This window comes from Fusarium subglutinans, assembly GCF_013396075.1.
Source record: "Fusarium subglutinans strain NRRL 66333 chromosome Unknown NRRL66333_c0000063, whole genome shotgun sequence".
NCBI lineage: Eukaryota > Fungi > Ascomycota > Sordariomycetes > Hypocreales > Nectriaceae > Fusarium > Fusarium subglutinans.
The window spans coordinates 177,258-198,642 of record NW_023502126.1 but is presented as its reverse complement, the minus strand read 5'-3'; the positions used below and the strand labels follow the sequence as shown (position 1 = coordinate 198,642).

The 21,385-nt window shown below is 49.6% G+C and overlaps 6 protein-coding genes across 6 annotated transcripts; 4 read left to right on the top strand and 2 right to left on the bottom strand.

Annotated features, from left to right (window-relative positions):
* Positions 1 to 75: 75 nt before the first annotated feature.
* On the bottom strand, positions 76 to 675 carry FSUBG_6247 (uncharacterized protein; the record flags this gene model as incomplete). The annotated part of the gene is made up of 1 exon (XM_036684426.1): positions 76 to 675. One exon carries the CDS (start codon positions 673 to 675, stop codon positions 76 to 78), a length of 600 nt encoding a protein of 199 aa, XP_036538312.1.
* An 862-nt stretch (positions 676 to 1,537) lies between these two features.
* Positions 1,538 to 2,130, top strand: FSUBG_6246 (uncharacterized protein; the record flags this gene model as incomplete). The annotated part of the gene is made up of 3 exons (XM_036684425.1): positions 1,538 to 1,711; positions 1,769 to 1,989; positions 2,040 to 2,130. The coding sequence occupies 3 exons, from the start codon at positions 1,538 to 1,540 to the stop codon at positions 2,128 to 2,130; spliced, it is 486 nt and encodes a 161-aa protein (XP_036538311.1).
* Positions 2,131 to 3,165: 1,035 nt separating this feature from the next.
* Positions 3,166 to 6,772, top strand: FSUBG_6245 (sterol glucosyltransferase; the record flags this gene model as incomplete). The annotated part of the gene is made up of 7 exons (XM_036684424.1): positions 3,166 to 3,629; positions 3,679 to 4,053; positions 4,104 to 4,261; positions 4,315 to 4,684; positions 4,735 to 5,085; positions 5,136 to 5,955; positions 6,290 to 6,772. 7 exons carry the CDS (start codon positions 3,166 to 3,168, stop codon positions 6,770 to 6,772), a joined length of 3,021 nt encoding a protein of 1,006 aa, XP_036538310.1.
* A 34-nt stretch (positions 6,773 to 6,806) lies between these two features.
* Positions 6,807 to 8,300, bottom strand: FSUBG_6244 (trichothecene 3-o-acetyltransferase; the record flags this gene model as incomplete). Its single annotated transcript, XM_036684423.1, has 1 exon — positions 6,807 to 8,300. The coding sequence occupies one exon, from the start codon at positions 8,298 to 8,300 to the stop codon at positions 6,807 to 6,809; it is 1,494 nt and encodes a 497-aa protein (XP_036538309.1).
* A 1,585-nt stretch (positions 8,301 to 9,885) lies between these two features.
* On the top strand, positions 9,886 to 11,300 carry FSUBG_6243 (integral membrane protein PTH11; the record flags this gene model as incomplete). The annotated part of the gene is made up of 5 exons (XM_036684422.1): positions 9,886 to 10,078; positions 10,129 to 10,148; positions 10,199 to 10,306; positions 10,359 to 10,753; positions 10,808 to 11,300. The coding sequence occupies 5 exons, from the start codon at positions 9,886 to 9,888 to the stop codon at positions 11,298 to 11,300; spliced, it is 1,209 nt and encodes a 402-aa protein (XP_036538308.1).
* A 1,337-nt stretch (positions 11,301 to 12,637) lies between these two features.
* On the top strand, positions 12,638 to 20,805 carry FSUBG_6242 (polyketide synthase; the record flags this gene model as incomplete). The annotated part of the gene is made up of 12 exons (XM_036684421.1): positions 12,638 to 12,799; positions 12,847 to 12,991; positions 13,049 to 13,211; positions 13,266 to 13,320; positions 13,367 to 13,709; positions 13,761 to 13,851; positions 13,903 to 13,999; positions 14,168 to 14,817; positions 14,877 to 15,017; positions 15,070 to 16,036; positions 16,085 to 19,591; positions 19,645 to 20,805. The coding sequence occupies 12 exons, from the start codon at positions 12,638 to 12,640 to the stop codon at positions 20,803 to 20,805; spliced, it is 7,482 nt and encodes a 2,493-aa protein (XP_036538307.1).
* Positions 20,806 to 21,385: the final 580 nt, after the last annotated feature.

Sequence of the window (21,385 nt, the reverse complement as noted above, 5' to 3'; positions counted from 1 at the left end):
TTTATGTATTTGAACTCTTTTTTCTCAAACTATAGATTATTATTTGAAGTAGTATCTCAGATAAATCCTTAAACCCTACATCCACTGAGAAAGAGCCACAAGTATCGGAATCCCTATGGAGAGCAACTTGAAGCTCGTTAGAGACGCACCACCATTATCCTCGTCGTCCGCCCAAGATGGAGCTGTCGCGTCAGGAAAAACATGTGCTCTGATGCTTGTCCCCGTACTCCAACCCCACATGTCCTTTACCGTAGCCGTACCTGTCCCCGTGACATGAGCCTCAGTACCTGTATACCATTCCCCCATTGCCTCCGCCGAGTATCCATTCTCCATACAGTAAGAAGCGTAGTAATGCCTCATGGTCTCAGCATCCTGCGACTCTTGTCCATTTGAGCAACTCGCCTGCGCGCAGCTGTCGATATGCTTGCTGACGGCTTTCGCATTATCGCTGTCGGTCGCGCAGTAGCACTTTTCCTGGTATGGTGCGCCGCAGTTTAGAGCGCTGCCGACGTCGGCGTTTGCGTTGTTGGGGCGGAAGAGACATGGTCGGATGCATTGGTCGACGTCGCTTGGGATCTTGCGGAAGATATTGACTGTTTGGTGATTGACAGTCTGTGATAGAGACTGAGTCGCGAGGAGCAGCAGCGCAACTGATCTTATGGCCATGAAGGTCATTCTGAGGATGATAGCCTGGAGATAAACGGCAGGGTCGTTGATGACTGTTGATCGGAAGGTGAGAAGTCAATATTGAAATGAGTAGACCTTGGTACAAATGTCAGGTTCTGTGCGGCGTAGTCGACTTTATCTGACTCTTCCACTCACGCGCATTGGCATGTAGGCATCAGTCCATCAATGCTGTTGGCGGTTGCGCAACCAATGACAGGCTGACTTTCTTGCCAAGACTGTAGATCTCTGTTTCAAAGCCCTGCGGCTTCTTTTTCATCACGGATCATCACCAACACACAACTATAAATATCGAATTCCTGCAGGTTGATACCTCTAGAATGGCCATCGGACCGGAAAATGGGTAAAAGAGACTACATAGAAATGGGGTAGCGTCAACTGAAAAGAGTTACCAGTGGCGAGCACTGACATAATCAGTCTCGACCGTCAAGGCGTGGTAATCAAATCTCCCCTCCTAGTAGGTCATAGTGCCTATATGTCATGTCTCTCAGGGAAAATATTTTTCGCGATTGAATCGGCCACCAACCATTCCAGCTGATCTTCGTGGCTGAGCTTATCTACGATCTGATCTACGCGTAAGTTACGGCTTACCCCGAAACGCCAAGATCGTATACGCGTATAGAGAGAGCTTGCCAGCTTGGCCCATATCAAAACAACAATCAAGCGACCTATATATATCAACATCAGATCCAGCAGAGATTTTGATCAATCTCTTTGCCCATTTTCAATCTTCAAGCCTGACGCACCTGCGCCCTGCTATCTCGTTATTATTTTCTTTCGATAACCTGCTTCCTCCTTTCGCCGTGCACACTCGTCCATTCAATCTCCACCTCCAAATCAAACAGCCAACAACATGGGCATCAGAGACTTTTTCGACAGCCGCTTCTTCGAGCACAGCTGGAAGAACAAAGTATTTATCCTCCAGGTCGTCACCATCACTATCGCCTTCATCCTCGGTATCGCCAAAGTTGCGACAAAACCATCGGGATACCCGATGACCAGGTCAGACATCATGGCCATCACGATGGTAGGCTACCTTCGGTCTTCAACCAACACAACATGAAACAAGCTCACAGGTTCACAGAGTCTTAAATCATACGCTTTCCTGGCCTACGAATACATCACCCAAAAGGTCGACAAGTTCAAAAGATTCGGAAGTCTCAAGGCAAATGCGATTCTCAACACCATGGACATCGTCTTCTGGGCGGTGGTGATGGGGTTGGCCTTCAACATGGCCACTCGAGTCTGCATCGGTGCGAATTGCGCACTTGGTATCTTGGTTGGCCTGGTGGCGCTGGTCGTTACGTGAGTTGCTTTGCCTCATGCTCGTCAAGAAACTGGCTGACACTGCACAGACTCGTCAACTTTTGGGCGGCTGTTATTGCTTGGAAGGATCACAAGTACTTCAAGCTCAATGGCGTTCGGCGTGGCCATGGTGAGAAATAAGGCGCTTAGTCCAGGTGGATGATCCTTATTTTGGTGACGCAAATACGCGTTCGCTTGGTGCTGTTGAGACTATAGAAAGGTTCATTTTTGGCCTTGTTTGGCGGGTGACGTGTGCGATGGAAAGAAGAACGGCTTAACATCTTGAGAGAAATGGAAAATGTGATACGTGATAGACACTAAATGAAGTATGGATATGAATCCCCCGAGTACTTTACGTAGAGTTTGCCGGAGAGGCATGCAATGTGACAACTACGTAAATATGTGTCTGAATAAATTTGTATACTGGAGCTAGTAATAGTACTCTCATGACAAAGCTTTAAGATATACCTTTACCATAGAACGTGGCTAAGAGCTTAAATCAGCAGACAGAACTTAGTTTACTATAAAACGCTGGATTTTAATGATAACAACAGCCCTTAATGCTACCTAGTTATGTTTTAATTTCCCTACAAGACTTAGAAGTACTATGATTTGCTACCCTAAACTTAGCTAGAAAATGTTTTCAGATATCTTCGTGACGCGAGCCCCACACATAAAGCCATTGCTAATACAGTCTAGCGGTAGCGTGAACCGAATCAAGGGCGGCCTGGGCGGCTTACGTCTCAGCAAAGACATTCTTAATACGCGTATTCATTGTCATTGTTGGTTAGGGAGCTTGGCTCACGTAACTCTACACCTGTCAATGGGATTCTTTTCCGATTGATCGAAAAACAGGTACGTATATCCGGTCGGAGATTTAAATTAAATATTTCTCGTATATTGACTTTATCAAATCACCCTTGCACCCGAGAAATATATCATGTTTATGGCTCTGACCCCTACGTTGGAGCCATGAGTCGGGTTTTCGTGTACGAGTGTTTCTTGTGATACGCGTATTTGACAATAGGCTTTTCGGCCATTCCGCTTTTCGCAATCAGTTGATTAGCTGCATTGTTTCACGGTCGGATCTCTTATAATATGGCGTCTCGCCGCCCGGCAGCTGAGAATATTCTCAATTAGTTCCAATCTCCTCTATCTTCATCGCATCTAGCAACCATGTCTCCAATACCAGATGACGACCAGTCTAACCGACAGACGAGATATTTTGAGCTCCCAGCAAATGGAGAGAATAGCGCCTCACTACCAGACGAGCTTCCGCCCTACCAAGCGCTGGCGGAACTACAAGCCACGGCCACAAGTCTCGAAGATGGACGAATTGAAATCGATCTTAGTTCGAGAATCGCTCGGCGACTGTCCAAACTGGTTCCGACGGGGAAACCTCCCATTTCTTACGGACAGAATCAACCGCCTGCGTACACCGAGGCAAGCGAGAAGAGCATTCGTATCAATATCGTTATCCAGGTCGTTGGTAGTCGAGGCGACGTTCAACCTTTCGTCGCGCTGGGCGCAGAATTGCAGCGCCACGGTCATCGGGTACGACTTGCGACACACGGCCAATTCGACAAATTCGTGAGAGAGTCTGGTCTTGAGTTCTTTTCCATCGGCGGTGACCCCGCTGAGTAAGTTCCTTTAGACTCAATTGTCGACGCAGCTAACGGCTCTTTAAAGACTGATGGCCTACATGGTTAAAAACCCTGGTCTCTTCCCTAGCATGAAGACACTACGCGGAGGCGAAATCCAACGAAAACGAAAGATGGTGGATGAAATGCTGCATAAGTGCTGGAGTTCCTGCATTGAGCCTGATGAGCTCACAGGACGACCCTTCGTTGCAGATGCCATCATTGCAAACCCGCCCAGCTTTGCGCATATCCATTGCGCGCAAGCCCTTGGTATCCCACTACATCTCATGTTCACGATGCCGTGGACAAGTACGAGAGAGTTCTGTCACCCACTTGCGAATCTCAAGGCCAATGGGAGTGACATGTCGGCGACGGCTGCGAATTACGTATCTTACTCATTGGTTGAGTGGATGACTTGGCAAGGGTGAGTTTTGATCAATTGTCCGAAGGTGACGGTGTGCTAATCGCAGACAGACTCGGCGATATCATCAATGCGTGGAGAGGCACAATAGATCTGGAGGCGATTCCTTTCAGCGAAGGGCCTTGTTTGACGGAGACCCTGGGGGTTCCAGTTACATACTGCTGGTCCCCAGCTTTAGTACCCAAGCCAGCCGACTGGCCTGAGAATATTGGTGTGTCCCGATCCATACCCTTACTGGATGTTCGCTGATAATAACCGTGACAGATGTCTGCGGTTTCTTCTTCCGCGATGCGCCAAAATATCAACCCAAGCCAGATTTGGAGCAGTTCTTGGCCAGCGGTCCGCCACCGATATACATCGGCTTTGGCAGTATCGTAATCGACGACCCAGACAAGTTAACAGCGACGATTCTGGACGCTGTTCGTGCGACAGGAACACGAGCAATTGTTTCTCGGGGATGGAGCAAGCTTGGCGGTGACTCAAGTGGTGACGATCAAGTCTTCTTCCTGGGAGATTGTCCGCATGAGTGGCTATTTCAGCAAGTTACCGCGGTGATACATCACGGCGGAGCAGGCACCACAGCTTGCGGACTTCTCAACGCGAAACCTACCACCATCGTTCCCTTCTTTGGAGAGTAAGTTGTCGTCTTCCCAACTAACTGCTCATGCTGACCCTGGTGAATAGTCAACCGTTTTGGGGAAACATGGTCCATGCTGGTGGTGCAGGTCCAGCTCCTATTCCCTTCAAGGCCCTGAACAGCAACAACCTCGCCGAAGCTATTCAGTTCTGCTTGACACCTGAAGCTTCCACAGCTGCGCGACAAATCGCCGATAAGATGTCGAGTGAAGCCGGAGTCAGGCGAGCTGTGGCATCATTCCATGCGAACCTACCTCTCAACGAAATGCGATGTGACCTTCTACCCAATCGTTCCGCAGCATGGCTGTACGACAAGAAGGGCAAGAAGATGAAGCTATCTAAGATGGCTGCTGAGATATTAGTCGAGAGCGAAAAGGTGTCGTGGAATAACCTCAAGGTGTATGTAACAAAGCGATAAACATGTGAAGAGTTTGCTGACAGTTGAATAGTTACCAACCGCACCCAGTTCATATCGAGAACAGACGTTGGGATCCTTTGACTGCAACACTTGCGACACTCGCCACGACAGGAGTTGGCATGGTCTCGTCGGCCTCTGACATTGTCGTCAAGCCCATCCAAGCGCTGCGACCTGTGACTCCAAGCCATAGCAGATCAGCAAGTCGAGATCGATCGGGGGACAACTCAAAACACCCTTCGGAGGAGGATGTCTTCGGTAGACCAGCAGGCATGGATTTGCCCCCAACACCAACGGTTACCAAAGATAAAGACCCCCAACACGGCGCACTAGCAGCCGTCAAGGGTTCAGCTTCGGGCGTCGGTGGCTTCTTCAAGCACTACTCCAAGGGCATGCTTCTCGACCTCCCCTACGCAGTAACAGAAGGAATGCGCAACGCCCCCAAGCTCTACGGCGGCAAAGCATACGACCCAGGCGCCGTGACAGACTGGAAGTCAGGCGGTATAGCAGCGGGTAAGAACTTTGCGCACGGAATGGTTGAAGGGATAGGCGGTATAGTCATGGAGCCTGTGCGGGGTGCGAAGAAAGAAGGCGCTGCTGGTGCGGCAAAGGGTTTTGGTATCGGATTGTTGAATTTGGGGACGAAGATGGGTTCTGGTGCGATTGGGCTGTTTTCGTTGCCGAGTCAGGGTGCGTATCTGAGTGCGAGGGCGCTTGTGAAGAGGAAGACGGGGAAGAGTATTATGGAGGCGAGGAAGATTGAGGGGAGGGATGTGGTTGAGAGGAGTGATGAGGCGGCTCGCCAAAAGGACAGAACAACAGTGATAGAGGGGTTTGAGGCGCTGAAAATAGAGGTGAAGAAATAGAGATGGACAGGATCAGTGATAAGATCTGACAAGAAGAAATCGATTACAGCCACATATGGTAGAAGCCTTTCCATGTATGCACTTCACCATTGCAAAAGACGCATGGTTCGCTCTAGGTGCTCCCGATGCTAGTGTATCCCTGCTGCGGTAATGGTATCATTATGTAATTAATGCCACTATAAGATGACTTTTTGGGTGACAGCCAAGCCTTTTGAACTTCAACCTTATTTATTACAGCCTTGTACAAGACTTTTTGTCCGGTAGGGATACACTCGATCGAGCTGGAACATAAACAGCGCCTACTCACTTATACACCCTGTAGGCAGTCCATCACAAATTTCACTTTATCGAAATGGCGGTCTCCCCCGAAGCCGCTGCGATTATCCAGCGCAAGAAGGCGCAATACTGTCGTTTCGCAGACTCTAATCAATGGAACCGCTTCGATAGCATCATGCTCCCCAACGCGACTTTTCTCTTCCACAACCCAGATGGTAGTGTGATCACCAAGGGAGACATTGAGTATTCGTGGTCTTCGACGAAGGACTGGGTGGCGTTTTTCGAGAATGAGTTCAAGACGATGCAAACGAGTCACATTGTCGGGCCTGCTGAGATGGAGCAGATTGGACCTGATGAGATTAAAGCTATCTGGGCTGTTACGTATCATGCTGGGACGAAGGAACATGAAGGTGGTGTTCATGGTACTGGAGGTGGGCATTATCACGAGACGTGGAAGAAGGTTGGTGATGACTGGTTCATGGAGAGCTTGAGGATGGAGAGGCTTTACTGGAAGGTATTGAGCGTTTAGTGGGTGCATTCAAGACGACTATATCTATCTGCATCTACGAAGAGCCATTCACTCCATTTGTGCCATTGGTACCATTTGCCTTTTTGGCCTCAGAGGCATCCTCGGCATCAACGCCTCTATACTCAAAGAACTCACTCCATTCAGAATCATTGATCAAGTCCTGAGCAAGCCTCTTCTCATAGAAAATGGCAAACTCGCATCCTTCATCTGACTCCGGTGATGGGTCGCGAGGTGGGTAAACAATGATTACACCTTCTGTAATGCGATCGAGAAGATGACGATATGTAGCTGGCTTCGCGAAGCCAAAGTCAGCTGAAGTGATGTTTGCATCGCGATGATCTGTCTGGAGAATCGATAGAGGTGGCTGAGCATCGACTCGTGTGTTTAAAGAGGTCTTGTCGCGAATGGTAGCTACCATTTCAAGCGTCTTGTCAAGGTTCTCTTGCGTGACGCTGTTGGTCAAGCGGCGGATATACGACGCCAACTCTGACAGCGACCACTCCGACATGATCTGAGCAACAGTTGGTTGCGTAACGGGTGCAGTAGGAGACGTCACAGCGAACATGACATTATGCTGGATACGCGGTGGCACCTTTGGACTGTGCATTCGCCGTCTCATATCAATCGCCTCGCACCAGTATAGAGTCGACTTCGGATCGGGGTTGAAGACGGGTGCTCGGATACGCGTGAGGTTGCGCCAGATAAAGGCTGAGAAGGCATCGTATGTCGATATCCACGTTCCATCGGTGGGAGTGGCCTTGGCTTTGAGCTCGGCTGCTTTGCTCTTGGGGAGGTGGAACAGCAGAGATACGCCGACTTGATGAGCAGGATGGCGTTCTGGGGGAGCTGGGCCATCGATCTTTTGATCCTCTGGAGGTTCTTGCTTGATGAGGCGCGAGACGTCGAGGTTGAGAGGGTCCCAGCTTGGATGCTTGGTTCCGTTCACATCAGCGTAGCAGTTCTCGGCTAGCTGATGGACGAAGCCTGCCCAGCCCATGACATCGTTGGTGTAGTGATGATGATGAATGTTGAAGACAAGACCACCGCGGATGAAGTTGGCCTTGAAGGCTGACACGACAGGGCTATTGTCAGGATGCGCTTCAGGCTTCTCGCCATATGTCATGGGCGGCACACTCCATTGCTCAAGATCCCCCAGCGTCACTGCACTAAAGTTTGTCTTCTCAAGATCCTCAAACGAAGGGTACTTATCCGCATCCTCAGGCGCATCAAGCCACTGCACGAAGAACCGCACAGTACTATCCCTATTCTTGGTAAACGAGTGACCACCGCCAGGATCCTTCTCAATGGTCCCACAGTAGTGTCTTGCCTGCGCCAGCGTCCTCTCCAGCCCAGCCTTGAGGATCTCAGCGGCTCTTTCTTTCTCCGAGTCCTCTAGCTTGAAGAACAGAGCGTAGTTGTTGTAGCTACATACGGTGAGGTAGTCGAGGGTAGTGACCTTGAAGCGTTCCTCTTCGGGGTCGTTTTCCCAGCCTAGTGGGTGAAGATGGTAGACGTGTTGCTTGAGCATGGCTGGCGTGGGGCGCTTTGTGGATATGGTGAGATGTGTGTGTGAAAGTATGCGTGATGGGGAGGAGTATGGGTGTGAGATTGAGCTGGATTTATGAGCCTGGTAGCCGAGAGTAGGTTCTTGGCAGGAGATTTGGTGGCCCCTTTCTTCTTAGCTGGATGTTCTAAGGAATGGCACCGAGTTGTTGGTTGCATGGAATTGACGAAAAAGTTAGAAATTAGAATAATGCTCTTGGGAAGAACCAACAGCGGTACGTAAGGAAGTGGCCTGATTCTTCAATGCAGCCAAGACATTAACTGCTCTTGAACCAACGCAGAGTTACGGATACCAGGGACCTGGTCTTCCGACAATTATCCAAGGATATGAAGTGCCGATCATCTGCAGATTTCTGATGAAGATGTTACCAACAGTGCCAAGTCGGCCAAGTTCATGCAACGCCAGTAGGGAACCAGGGGTTAAGGAACTTTAAACTCTGGAGCGGGACGTTGACGGGAGCTAATAAAAAGTCCGCGCTTTGTGGTCATCACGCTATGCGAGAGATCAGACATCAAGAGTCTTAGCTTGAGTATTATTAACTAGCAACAGAGTCTCGTCAACAGATTCATGGCAGTGGGATGAGATGGGGGGGGGCGATATTTGGGAGCACCTGTCTTGGCCTGCAGACGGGTGTAGCATTTCCGGCATCCCGGTTGTCAGCGTATGCATCTATTTAGATTTGTTAATGATCTGCCCTGCTGGAACAGGTTCGAAGGTATTCGCTGAAGGATGCAAATTGGAGTGACTGATCACATGTTGTTGGTTCACCCCTGTTTGCGCTCTTTTCTCTTGGTAGGTGGGGAACTTGAATCCTTCGGTCGGGTGTCGTTTTCCATGATTAGTCGCACTCTAGACATTGTCTCTCTTGCTGCTCCCAAGTCGCGAGCATTTCAATACCGTAGGGCTGCTAGTCCTTTGTAATTCAGTCTCTAGTCTCTTATAATTGACGCCAGTAACGAAACTCGCATAGTTGGGGCCAAGCCTAGCCAGGAACAGATCACAAACTTAATTGCTCGCCCGAACAAAAAGTGGCATGAGCTTGTAGCCGAGGTTCCACCATATGGAGTCCATTCTCAGCCTAGACAGGGTTGATAACCAAGCGGCACCAACGTCCCGAGGAAACTTGAGAGAAAACTATCACAAGCTCCCGTTACTAGCCCCTGTGACTTTCAGTGTCTACCCGCCGTAACGAATAGGCTGGGATTTTAGGAACTGACAGCTAGTCTTGGATATGATCGCCAGGAGAAGATTAACGCAAACTGAGGTTTCAATCAAGAACTTATTACGGCTTGCACCGACAAGACTTTCCAGTAGGAGAAGACCTTGCAAATAGTTAGTTATCTGCTATAGGATCAGGTCAAAAAGCAATTACTGTTTCGCCTCCCTCCCGAATCCGAAATACCGGGGTTGAGGCTCGCCACGTTTGGTACCAAACTCTCCTTAACATGGGTGATCAAAGTCTTCTCGTAGGATCGTTAAAAGACAGCTTGTTCCTGGACCTCTCGTGCCTGAAGATCAAGAAACGTTGTTATTGTCCTGTGCTTCCACCATGGCTACCATTGATCTGGATGGACCAGCCCTTGCGCCTCCAAAGGGCGAGGTGTCGAATCTGAACGATCCTCCAAACCAGAATGGTCTGGCTTATACTGTTCTGATTCTCTGTGCGGTAATTACCACGATATGCTTCCTTCTCAGAGCTTACGGGCGGGTTTATCTGCTGAAGAAGTTTCAAACTGAAGAGAGTGAGTAGCGTGTCTGACCCTTCCCGAGTTATCGCTAACGGACTCTGAAGTTCTCACGACCTTGGCATATGTATGTTGATTCCTTTGAAGGTGCTTTAAATGATCTCTAACAAAACCAAGGGTAATTACTGGGGTGCTGCCTATGCGACGTTCAAGATGGTGGACACGCCTGGATATTTCGTGCATCAATGGAATGTCCGTCTCAAGGATGTAATTCCCACGAACTATGTGAGTTTCCCTCTACCCAAACTACACAACTGCAAAAGCTGACATATATCAGTGGGTTCTCATCTTTGGAGTCTGCTACTCTTTCGTCCTCCCATTTCTCAAAATCGCTATCCTCGTTGAATGGTGTCGTCTGTTCGTGCCGAAAGGCACACGCACAAAGAGCATCTTCTGGTGGGGATGCATGGCCATTGGCTTTGTCCAGGCCACGTCCAACACCGCTATTGTTGTTGCTCTGAACATGCAATGCACCCCTCACGAGGCCATCTGGGACTTTCGAATTCCAGACGCCAAATGCTGGGACTTGCATAAGCTCCAGGTCGCGTCTGCTACGATCCACTTGTGCTGCGATATCGCCATCTTTTTGCTACCCCAGCAGGTTATCTGGAAGCTGAAGATGTCTTGGAAGAAGAGGATGGGTGTGTCTGTTATCTTTGGGCTTGGTCTTCTGTAAGTGCACGTCTCGAGCTCATCCATCATACAATTACTGATACATAAATGCAGAGCTTGCGTGTCTGCAGCCTTCCGATTAGCTGTCACGGTCAAGTACGGCAAAGCCGCCGATGCTTTATACGCACTCGCTCCTTTAGTCTTCTGGGCCACCGCCGAAATGACCTGCGGCTTCTTCATCGTCTGCGTCCCGTGTATCCCCAAGATTCTCAAAGAAACAGGCGTCATCCGCAACATTAAGCGCGCATTTGGCATGAGCACCGCTCCCACGAACCCCAATACTGCAGACCGATATGCCAAAGGCGGGACAAAGGGTTCACAGCTCTCGTCTACAGGGCCCAAGTCTTACTACAAGCTAGACGAGGATGGTGTGCCGCTGGGAACGCTGAAGGGATCTGAGTCGACGGAGTATCTGCGGGATAATGCCAATAATGGGCATGGTATCACCCGGACGACACAGATCAAGATCACACAGGATAATCGCTCGACAAGCGATTCGGAGGGTCATGCTGCATTTCCGGCGTCTCAAAAGCCCTGGGGTGTATAACACTTGAGAGTTGGCCGATGTTGCATGAACTTTATTAAAAGGGTCGGTTTGGTCGCATTGTTAGTCTGTAAAATGCTACATTTAATATGAGATTTCTGTATATTTCTAAAAATAGAGACTGTATCTTCAGATACTCAGCAACAGCACCAGCAGGGCAGCACGGCTCTACACCAGCACTGAAGGTATCCCTTCGAGGCCGATTTGAATGAAAACTTCAATTATGTATGTTCACCAGCTCTCATGGCAATGAGTAATAAGTGTTAAGATTCCGTCAGAATGAGGCCATTCCATGTTACATCGCCTATACTGAGACGCAGGATATGTCTGATCGTCGTCTAAAAATTCCTATTCGACCAAGAGCGAAAAACGAACCTTGACAAGGAAATGAGAAAAAATTCGTAATGCAAACCGGTTATGATATGATGTTGGTCACTCGCTAGGAGCAAAGTCTCATGAATTGTCTCCACCACGCAGGGAAAAATACGAATGGCAGGGTGATGGGCAGGGGTGAGCGCTGATCCTTTCAGGGGTTCGGCCTGTCTTGATTTCCCGGAAGTTCTCCTAGCGTCCTCTCCCGTTGCTCGCCTCGGAGGATTTAGCACAAATTTACCCGACAGATCAGCGATTCCAAGTTTCAGGACTACGGCGTAGTTTCTTAGCTGATGGTGAGTACAGGGTAAGCTACCGACTTTCGGACATTGGCCATGGAAGAGGACAAGACCGTACCAGAGAACCATCAACAGCGGCCGACGTGGCAGATGGCCCCGGCCTGGACATTTTGTCGATGGTGCTAGGTTTAGCTTTGGGTTTATGTTTCGGCACTATCTTAAGGCGAGCCGGCCCGTGCTGCCTTGCTTTAGTTCGCCAAAGCTAGCCTCTATCCAAAGATTTCAAGGGGCATCAATGTAGAACACCTTGTTGTTGACTGGTGTTTTCGTTAACAGATCCTACTCCGTATTTCTATCGTATATTTGCGAACCGAGTCTCCACCGTCTAAACTCTGCTGATGCATTAGTTTCACCCGGAACCATTTTTCAGAGGTTAACCTCTGTTCTTCGAAGGATTCCTCTGCAGTAGCTTCAAAGACTACTACTAGATAGGACTAATCATCCGTTTCATGAAATGCGTCGGAGGACATACAGTGGAGAGAAGACCACGTAGGGCTTTATCATCGAACGATGGTAAGCCATGATAGGGTACCGATAGAATAATTGGCCGGGTAGTAACGTTGTTGGTCTTGAATTACATTGGTATGAGTCTTGGCATAGTAATTACTAGAGTTCTGTAGAGTTTGCCCTTTTGGAACGATGTACAATCACCAAGGCATAAACGACAAAATGAGTGACATTGCAATCATTGGATACTCGTTCAAACTCCCGCAAGATGTTGAGGACGATGATGCTTTCTGGGATGTTCTCCAGAACCGACGAAACTTGATGACAGGCTGGCCTGAAAGCCGTGTCAAGACAGATTCATTTTCCAATAACAAGCATCAAAAGGTGATTTCTCTCACCAAGCACCCAGACCGTTTTTAATACTGGTGCAGTGGAATGGAAAGGGAGGGCATTTCCTCAGTGACGATGTCGCCGCCTTTGACGCCCCTTTCTTCTCACTCACGGCGAAAGAAGCTTCGGCGATGGATCCGATGCAGCGCTGGACGCTGGAATCTACTTACCACGCTTTTGAGAATGGTAAGAAAATCTCAAGAACGGTTGATGATGAAGGAGTACTAACTGCTTGTCTCGTAGCGGGTCTCCCGGTTGACAGTCTCAAGGGCTCTCGCACCGCTGTCTTCTCAGCCTCTATGCTGGAAGACTACAGCAGAATGACGGCCGTAGACCCAGATAACTTGGAGCGAACAGCTGTAACTGGAAGCACTGTCTCGTGTATTATTCCCAACCGTGTCAGCTGGTACTTTGATCTTCGTGGGCCAAGCATCCACGTCAATACTGCTTGTTCTAGTAGCTTATCAGCTGTCGATATGGCCTGTAAAGCATTAAAGAGCGGCGATGCTTCATGTGTAAGACATGGCTTACCTATACTCTATTGATGACTAATTTTCACAGGCTGTCGTGACCGGTGCAAACCTTCTTCTCGACCCGAGCATCTTCCAGGTTCTAGCTAACCAAGGATTTCTCTCGCCTGATGGCGTTTGCTACAGCTTTGATGAACGGGCTAACGGGTATGCACGTGGCGAGGGAGTCATCGCTGTAGTTCTGAAGCCTGTACAAGCAGCGATTGAGAATGGCGATATGATTCGTGCCGTGATTCGGTCCATTGGCTCGAACCAGGACGGCCATACCCCGATTCTGACACAGCCGAGCTCGCAGTCTCAAGAGGAGCTGATCCGTCATGTTTACAAAAAAGCAGGTTTGCCTATGAGCGATACTCGCTATGTAGAAGCTCACGGTGAGTGTTACATCAGAACGCTCGTGATAATGAGCTAAACGTGAGTTCAAGGCACCGGTACACCTGTCGGTGATCCAATTGAGGTTAAAGCTATTGGGAGATGCTTCCAAGAACATCGCTCTCACTCGGAACCACTCTATGTGTAAGTCGTCTCATATATCCAGAGAAGAGTGTTAACTGATTGAATGGACAGCGGCTCAGTGAAAGCAAACATAGGGCATCTTGAGGGAGCCAGTGCACTTGCAAGTCTGGTCAAATGCATCTGTAATATGACGCGCCATTTGATCCACGTAAGGAAGTTCCAAGCTGACACTGACAGTGATCCTCGAGAAAGGAGTTATACCCCCCAACGCGCTGCTTCAAAACATAAATCCAGCACTGAACGCGAATTCATATAGCATTGAAGCAAGTTCTATCTGTGTCGCTCTGATATAGTTATCTAACTCGGACTACTATAGGTACCAACTCAGATGGTCAAGTGGCCAGTTCAAGGTCTTCGCCGTGTATCTCTCAACTCTTTCGGGTTCGGCGGCTCAAACTCGCATATTGTTCTCGACGATGCACTTCATTACTTACAGGATCGCAGCCTCAGCGGAATCCATAACACGAGCCTCTTCCCAAGGCCTGTAACGAACGGCTCAGGTGTCACCAATGGACATGGCGCAGCTCACATCAACGGAGCCAATGGAACTAATGGTGCCGTAAATGGTTACTCAGACGTCGAACTTCACAAGCTACTAGTATGGACTACTGCCGACGAAAAGGCAGCTAAGCGCACTCTGGAGGCTTATGACAACTTCCACAAAGAGACGATGTCGGGGGACCATAAGAAGCTCGACTCTTTGGCATTTACTCTGGGTTCACGCCGAAGTAACATGCTTTGGAGAGCTTTTTCTGTGGTTGACGGATCGGAAAAGAAAGCAGTGTCGCCTTCGAAGCCAATTAGAAGCTCAGAAGATCTTGGCCTGGCTTTTGTATTCACAGGTCAAGGCGCCCAGTCTATTAACATGGGCTCGGGTCTTGAGCATTATGCTGTCTACCGGGAGACTCTAGAGAAGATCAGCGAGATTTACTCCAGCTTTGGGTGTTCTTGGAACTTATTTGGCAAGTACATCCTGTGAATTCCATCACAAATGCTTGCTGACGGACAGTATCAGACGAGCTTAGTTGCGGCGACAACATCAACATGCCGCAGTACAGCCAGCCGCTTGCAACCGCTGTACAGATTGCTTTGGTCGATCTGCTCGCCAGCTTCAGGATTACGCCCAAGATTGTTGTCGGCCATTCTTCCGGTGAGATCGCTGCAGCGTATGTATCACTGGTGTTCGGAAGTCCGAATGAGTTTGCTAAGTTATCCTAGATATGCATCAGGTGTGCTGTCTCTAGAGTCCGCTTGCAGAGTGTCCTACTTCCGTGGTGTCTTGGCTGGGAAGCTAAGAGAGACCAACGCTTCAACTCCCGGTGCCATGCTGTCGATTAACCTAGCGCCGCATCACGTCTCGGAGTATCTAGAGAAAACAGGTGTTCTTGCAATCAACGTTGCATGCATCAACAGTCCTCTCAACGTCACACTCTCGGGGCCTGAAGAGGCCATTGACAAGATCAAATCTCAGGCTGACCAAGATGGCATCTTTGCGCAGAAGCTCAAGACCGGAGTCGCGTATCACTCGCCATCCATGAAAGCCATCGCGAGCGAGTACCTTGCTGCACTTGAAGGGCTCACCAAGAGAAAGGATGGGACTAGCATCCCAATGGTCTCATCTGTTACTGGCAAAAGTATTTCTCCAGAGACACTATCAACTGGTCAATACTGGGTTTACAATATGCTGTCACCTGTCCGATTCGCCGAAGCAGTGCAGGCCATTGCAAACAAGAACTCAGCACGTAAACTTGGCTTGGGTAACATCACTGACCTGATTGAGATTGGCCCTCACCCAGCTCTTCGAAGGCCCGTGAAAGAAACACTGGATGAGATGTCGAGTGCGGCAAAGGGAGTAAGATACAGCTATGTCTTGCATAGATTCCACCCGGCAATCCAGACCACTCTGGAACTCGCCGGACAACTGTTCTGCCAAGGCTATCCCGTTTCAGTCTCGGCAGTCAACCAACAAAGGACGAAGGCGAAGTTTCTGGTTAACTGCCCCAAGTATCCGTTCGACAGATCACAGCGATACTGGGCTGAGTCACGTCTAAGCAGAGACTTCAGGCTGCGGGAGGCTGTCAAGGGCGAGCTGCTTGGAGTGAGGGTATCCGATTGGAATCCGTTGGAGCCTCGATGGAGGAACTTCTGGAGCATTGACTCCTCTGCCTGGACTGGAGATCACAAGGTAAGTCCAGTGACGACAATGCCGAGACACTACTAACGCAGATCACAGATCAGTGATACTGTCCTGTTTCCAGCATCTGGTATGCTTCTCATGGCCATTGAGGCCGCCCAAGACGTGGTTCCCTCAGACCGTGCTGTCTTTGGTTACAATATTGAGAAAGCTGAGTTTATGAACCCCATAATTGTGCCAGGGACTTGGGAAGATCGCCTTGAGACGCAAGTCTGCCTGCGAGTGGTCGATAAACAGCTGGCTACAAAGTACTATGTCAGCATTTTCACTTATTCGCACAATGAGTGGGTTGAGTGCTTTACCGCGAACATTTCGGTCGAATTCCAGGACAACGACAGCAACGGGGAGCGACGAGTGAGCCACGAACACATCCGGCGTCAATGTCAAGAATGTACTTTGCCTATCGACTCTGGTGTCTTCTACCATGATGCAGCAGCAGTTGGACTGCAATATGGGGACTGGTTCCGGCTGATGCGCAGCATCAAGTGGGATGGTAAGACCTCAGCCGTGGCACGCGTTGATCTGTCACAGTCAAGGTTCAACATCAGGAGCTTGGTTCACCCAACAGTGCTCGACCAAGCCTTCCAAGTTCTTCGAGCCAGCTCGGGCCAACAGACCGCCGCCAATGTCCCCGTGAAACTAGAAAATGCATGGTTCTCTTCCAAAGCATGGAAGACACCTACAATTCAGTGGATTTCTGAAGCGACTCCAACTGTCCATGGCTACGGGGAACAGGGCAAAGTCACGGCTCTTGGTGAAGATGGAGAGGTCCTTTGCTGTATCGAGCGTGCAGTCACATCTGCTGTCTCGGGCGGTATAACCCAAAAGGAGAAGAAGCTGATGTACTCCGTCGAGTGGAAGCCACAGTTCAGCATGCTAGGGTCCAGTCAGCTCACACGGTTATGCGCCGCTAATGCGGTGCCGAAAGACGACAGCACAGTTCTGGAGAACCACTCGAGGCTCTGTCATACACTGGAGCTCGTAGCTGCTCGTGTACTGAAAAACGTTGATAAGTCCAGAATTCCAGTATACTTGCAGCGTCATGTCGAGTGGATGGGTCACCATGTCGGCAAGTTGTCAGCCGAGCATCAGGCAGAAGCAACGAATATCAGTGACGAGGAGCTCGAGTCTCGCCTAGCTGAGGTTGACTCTGTCCTCCCAGCGTGGAAGCTGTACACGACTTGTGCACGAAAGCTACCTGAGATTCTATCCGGAGAGCTAGACCCTCTACAGGTCGTCTTTGAGTCTGACCAGGCCGATATCTTCTACTCGGATCTCTTCCGGAATCTCTGCGCAGATGGTCAATTGAACTATCTACTTGACCTGGCATCGCATGAGAACCCAGCTCTGAGGGTCCTTGAAGTCGGTGCTGGCACAGGTGGTATGACGGGGCATGTCATCTCAGCTCTGCAAGAACGTGAGATGCGCACTGGAGGATTGGCGTTCTCGGAGTATACCTACACTGATATATCCCCAGCCTTCTTTGAGACGGCAAGCCAGAGATGGCCAGACCTCAAGTCCCAAGGACGCATCACCTTCAAGACACTTGATCTGGACCGAAGAATCGATAGTCAAGGCTTTGATCCAGGCTCTTATGACTTAGTCATCGCGGCCAGTGTGCTTCACGCAACTCCATACCTAGAAGCCACGATACGCAATGTGCGAAAGGCTCTGAAGCCAGGTGGTCGTCTCATCCTCCTCGAGGTTATCAACCCCAATGATATCGCTACCAATTTCATGGCTGGCCTTGTGCCAGGCTGGTGGGTTGCTCGCGAGGAGTGGAGACCCCATTCTGCTGCTATACCAGAGCATCTTTGGGATAAGTGCCTCAAGGACAATGGATTCTCAGGGAATGACTTGGTGATTCGGGACTATCAAGATAATCAGTGTCATATTATGAGTGTCATCGTCACCACCGCCAGTGAACCTGAGCCGAAGTCTGAGGAAATGGTGGGCAAAGGCCGCTTGGTCATGCTCATCAGTGACGACGCGTCAACGAAGGAGAGGGAGCTTGCAGATCAAGTTCGGGCACGAATCGATCCTAACCTAGAGCGACGTGCAACCGTCATTACATTCTCGCTAACCCCAGTTCAGAGGGAGCTCGCCAAGTTGACCGCCGAGGATGCTTTCATCTGCTTCGCTGAAGCTGGAGACAAACCTCTGCTGTCAACTCTCTCAGAAGGGCAGTTCAGCTGCCTTCAGTTCTTGATCAGCAGAGCCTCGAACCTTCTCTGGGTGACTTCTGCCAGCATCAGCGACTCAATGTGTCCAGACTATAGTGTCGCTCAGGGCTTCTTCCGCTCCATCCGTGCCGAGCAGCCCGATACCCACATTGTCACCCTAGCAATAGACGGAGAGATGGCTCAAGCTTCACAGGCATGCTTCATATCAGAGGTCTACGAGGCAACATTCGAGACTGAAACGCCGTCAAATGAAGTCGAGTACGTTGTTCGAGATGGCGTCATCACTACAGGCCGCGCTGTTCGAGACTTCAGCACTGATACGGCACTACGATCTCTTGTCTCGAAACAGCTACAACAGAAGCCGTGGGGCGAGGGACCAGGGTTAAAGCTTGATATTAGCCAGCCAGGATCACTCGACTCGCTTCAGTTTGTTGAGGACCAGTCCCTCGCGGAGGAACTCGGTCCTTATGATGTCGAGATCGAAGCAAGGGCCTGGGGTTTCACCTCTCGCGATCTCGACATTGCCCTTGGTCACCCTGATAGGCGAATAGAAGAGTTTGGCAGTGATTGCGTTGGTTTTGTCGCCCGAATTGGTGAGAGCTGCAGTACCATTCGAATAGGAGATCGCGTCGCTATGGTATCTAATGGCTGCATGAGGAAGTATGCTCGCGCCAACGAAGCCCACGTCTTCAAGATTCCCGACTCGCTCAGCATCGAAGATGCTGCTCAGCTCGCATCTCCTGGCTTGGCTGCCTGCCATTCAATTCTCAATGTTGCGCGCGTACAAGAGAATAACAAGGTGTTGATTCACTCGGCTGCAAGTATCTTGGGTCAGATTGCAGTCAGGCTCGCCCAGACTATGAGTGCTCGAGTCTTTGCTACAGTGTCGACTGCTGCTGAGAAACAACTCTTAGTCGACACCATTGGCCTGAATACTGATTCCATCTTTGACAGCAACTCCCCATCCCTGACTCAAGATGTCATGAGAGTCACTGAGGAAGAAGGTGTGGATGTATTGCTTGACTGTTCCCGGGACACACGATACACACCACTGTCATGCGTGACCGATGGGGGATGTATCGTCAGCCTTGGTGGCCGGAACAGTTCAATGGCTTCTACAATGGCTGCAGAGATCATGTCAAGAAATCTCACGTTCTCTTCTATTGATATCATGCGTCTAAAGCCCAAAGTCTTTAGCCAACTGGCACAAACAACACTGCAGCTCCTAGCTGAAGTTAAAATACCACCGCCTCAACTATTGCCGGCCTTCAAGATATCAGATATCAAAAACAGCTTCAAGAAACTGCAAGAGGATACCAACGACCGTGTGGTGGTAACAGCAGCAGAAGAGGATGCAGTTCCGGTAGGCCAATCCAGCCAAGCTGCCAAATGACTAGCCAACTCACATCTTTACAGCAATTTGTTCAGGACCGTCGTCAATGGACGTTCGATGGTAATTCCACCTATTTAGTAGCTGGTGGGTCTGGAGGTCTCGGTCGAGCCATTATCAGATGGATGGCTGACAGAGGAGCTAAACACCTGATTGTTCCCTCTAGATCCGGTGCAACATCTGAAGCAGCTGCACATTTGGTAGCACAGCTAACATCCCAGGGCGTTAATATTGCTGCTCCTATGTGCGACGTGTCCATCCGAGAAGATGTGACAGTCATGCTGGAAGAATGTTCCCGTACCATGCCCCCCATCAAGGGCTGCATCAACGCCGCCATGGTTCTGCAAGATGCCATATTCCAAAGCAACATGACATTCCAGCAGTGGGAACTCACTATACGCTCAAAGGTCGACACCTCTAAGAACTTGCATGAGCTACTCCCCAAGGATCTCGACTTCTTCATCCTCTTGTCGTCTCTGGCTGGTGTCGTTGGCCAGATGGCTAGTGCAAATTATGCTGGTGGTTGTGCGTATCAAGATGCACTGGCGAAGCATCGCAGAATGAATGGCCAGAGTGCACTGTCTCTTAATATTGGATGGATGAGCAACATTGGTATCATTGCTGAGAAAGAGGCGTATCAGCGTCAGAGACAGACGTCGAATGATATGCAGCCTATCGAAGACAAGGAGTTACTTGCTCTGCTCACTCTCTGTTGCGATCCGAACAATCCACTCGACTTACCGCCATTGTCTGAGGGACAAGTCCTTTTCGGGCTGCGAACACCTGCGGATATCCTAAGTGAAGGCCACCAACCACCAGCTCTACTCGAACGACCTCTCCTCAGCGCATTCTCATTCTTAGCCGGCAACAACAATACTCCAGATCAAGCAGGTGACCACGCCGAGAACGCGAGAGATACCTTCCAAGGGTCTTCAGATGCTAGAGAGCGGCAGCAAGTTGTCATACGTGCCATAGCTGCTAAACTTGCGCGAGCCATGTCCATCTCGCCTGATGATGTTGAGCCAAGCAAGCCACTGTCGTCGTATGGAGTTGACTCGCTGATGGCGGTTGAGCTGAGGAATTGGATCAATAAGGAGTTTAGCTCTACGGTGGCCGTGTTCGATATCATTGGCAGTACATCTATCGCTGGGGTTGCAGAGGTCATCGAGACGCGAAGCTCGATTTAAAGAGCCTTTTCAATTTAGAATAGTCGAGCCCAAGGGTTTGAGTCTGTTTTACAGTGAACGAGGTGTGAAAAAGAAGTCTTACGATTGAGATTAGCTCTGGCGTTAGAATCATAGCCAGCCGCCTGTAGCCACTTCGCAGATTGCATGGATTAATCTTTTTCCTAGCTCAAGGGTCCCTCCCAGGGTACAATTAATCGACTAAGTTCTGTCCGCTGATATAAGCTCTCAGCCACGAGCCTCAACTGCAAATAACACATCTAGCTCACAACTTAGACAGGGTGCAATTAATCGACACTTGAAACATATAGTATCTCAATGAAACGTATGAAGTTAATATATTGAAAAGTCCTAAACGACTTGAGCTTTTGGATAGTGATATATTCCAGCACTTTGCTGACTTGTAATATCTATCTCTAGAGTTAATTTTATTGATTGCAATCGTTGTGTTGTGCAGAGCCTCATGTATGTGCGAACCATGAGGCAGCTAGAAAGGCGCCTGCATTTTGAGGCCTCCCAGCAGTGGATGATATACGAATCGTCACTCGCTGTTGGCCTGAAAAAGGCTTGGCAATCATGCACT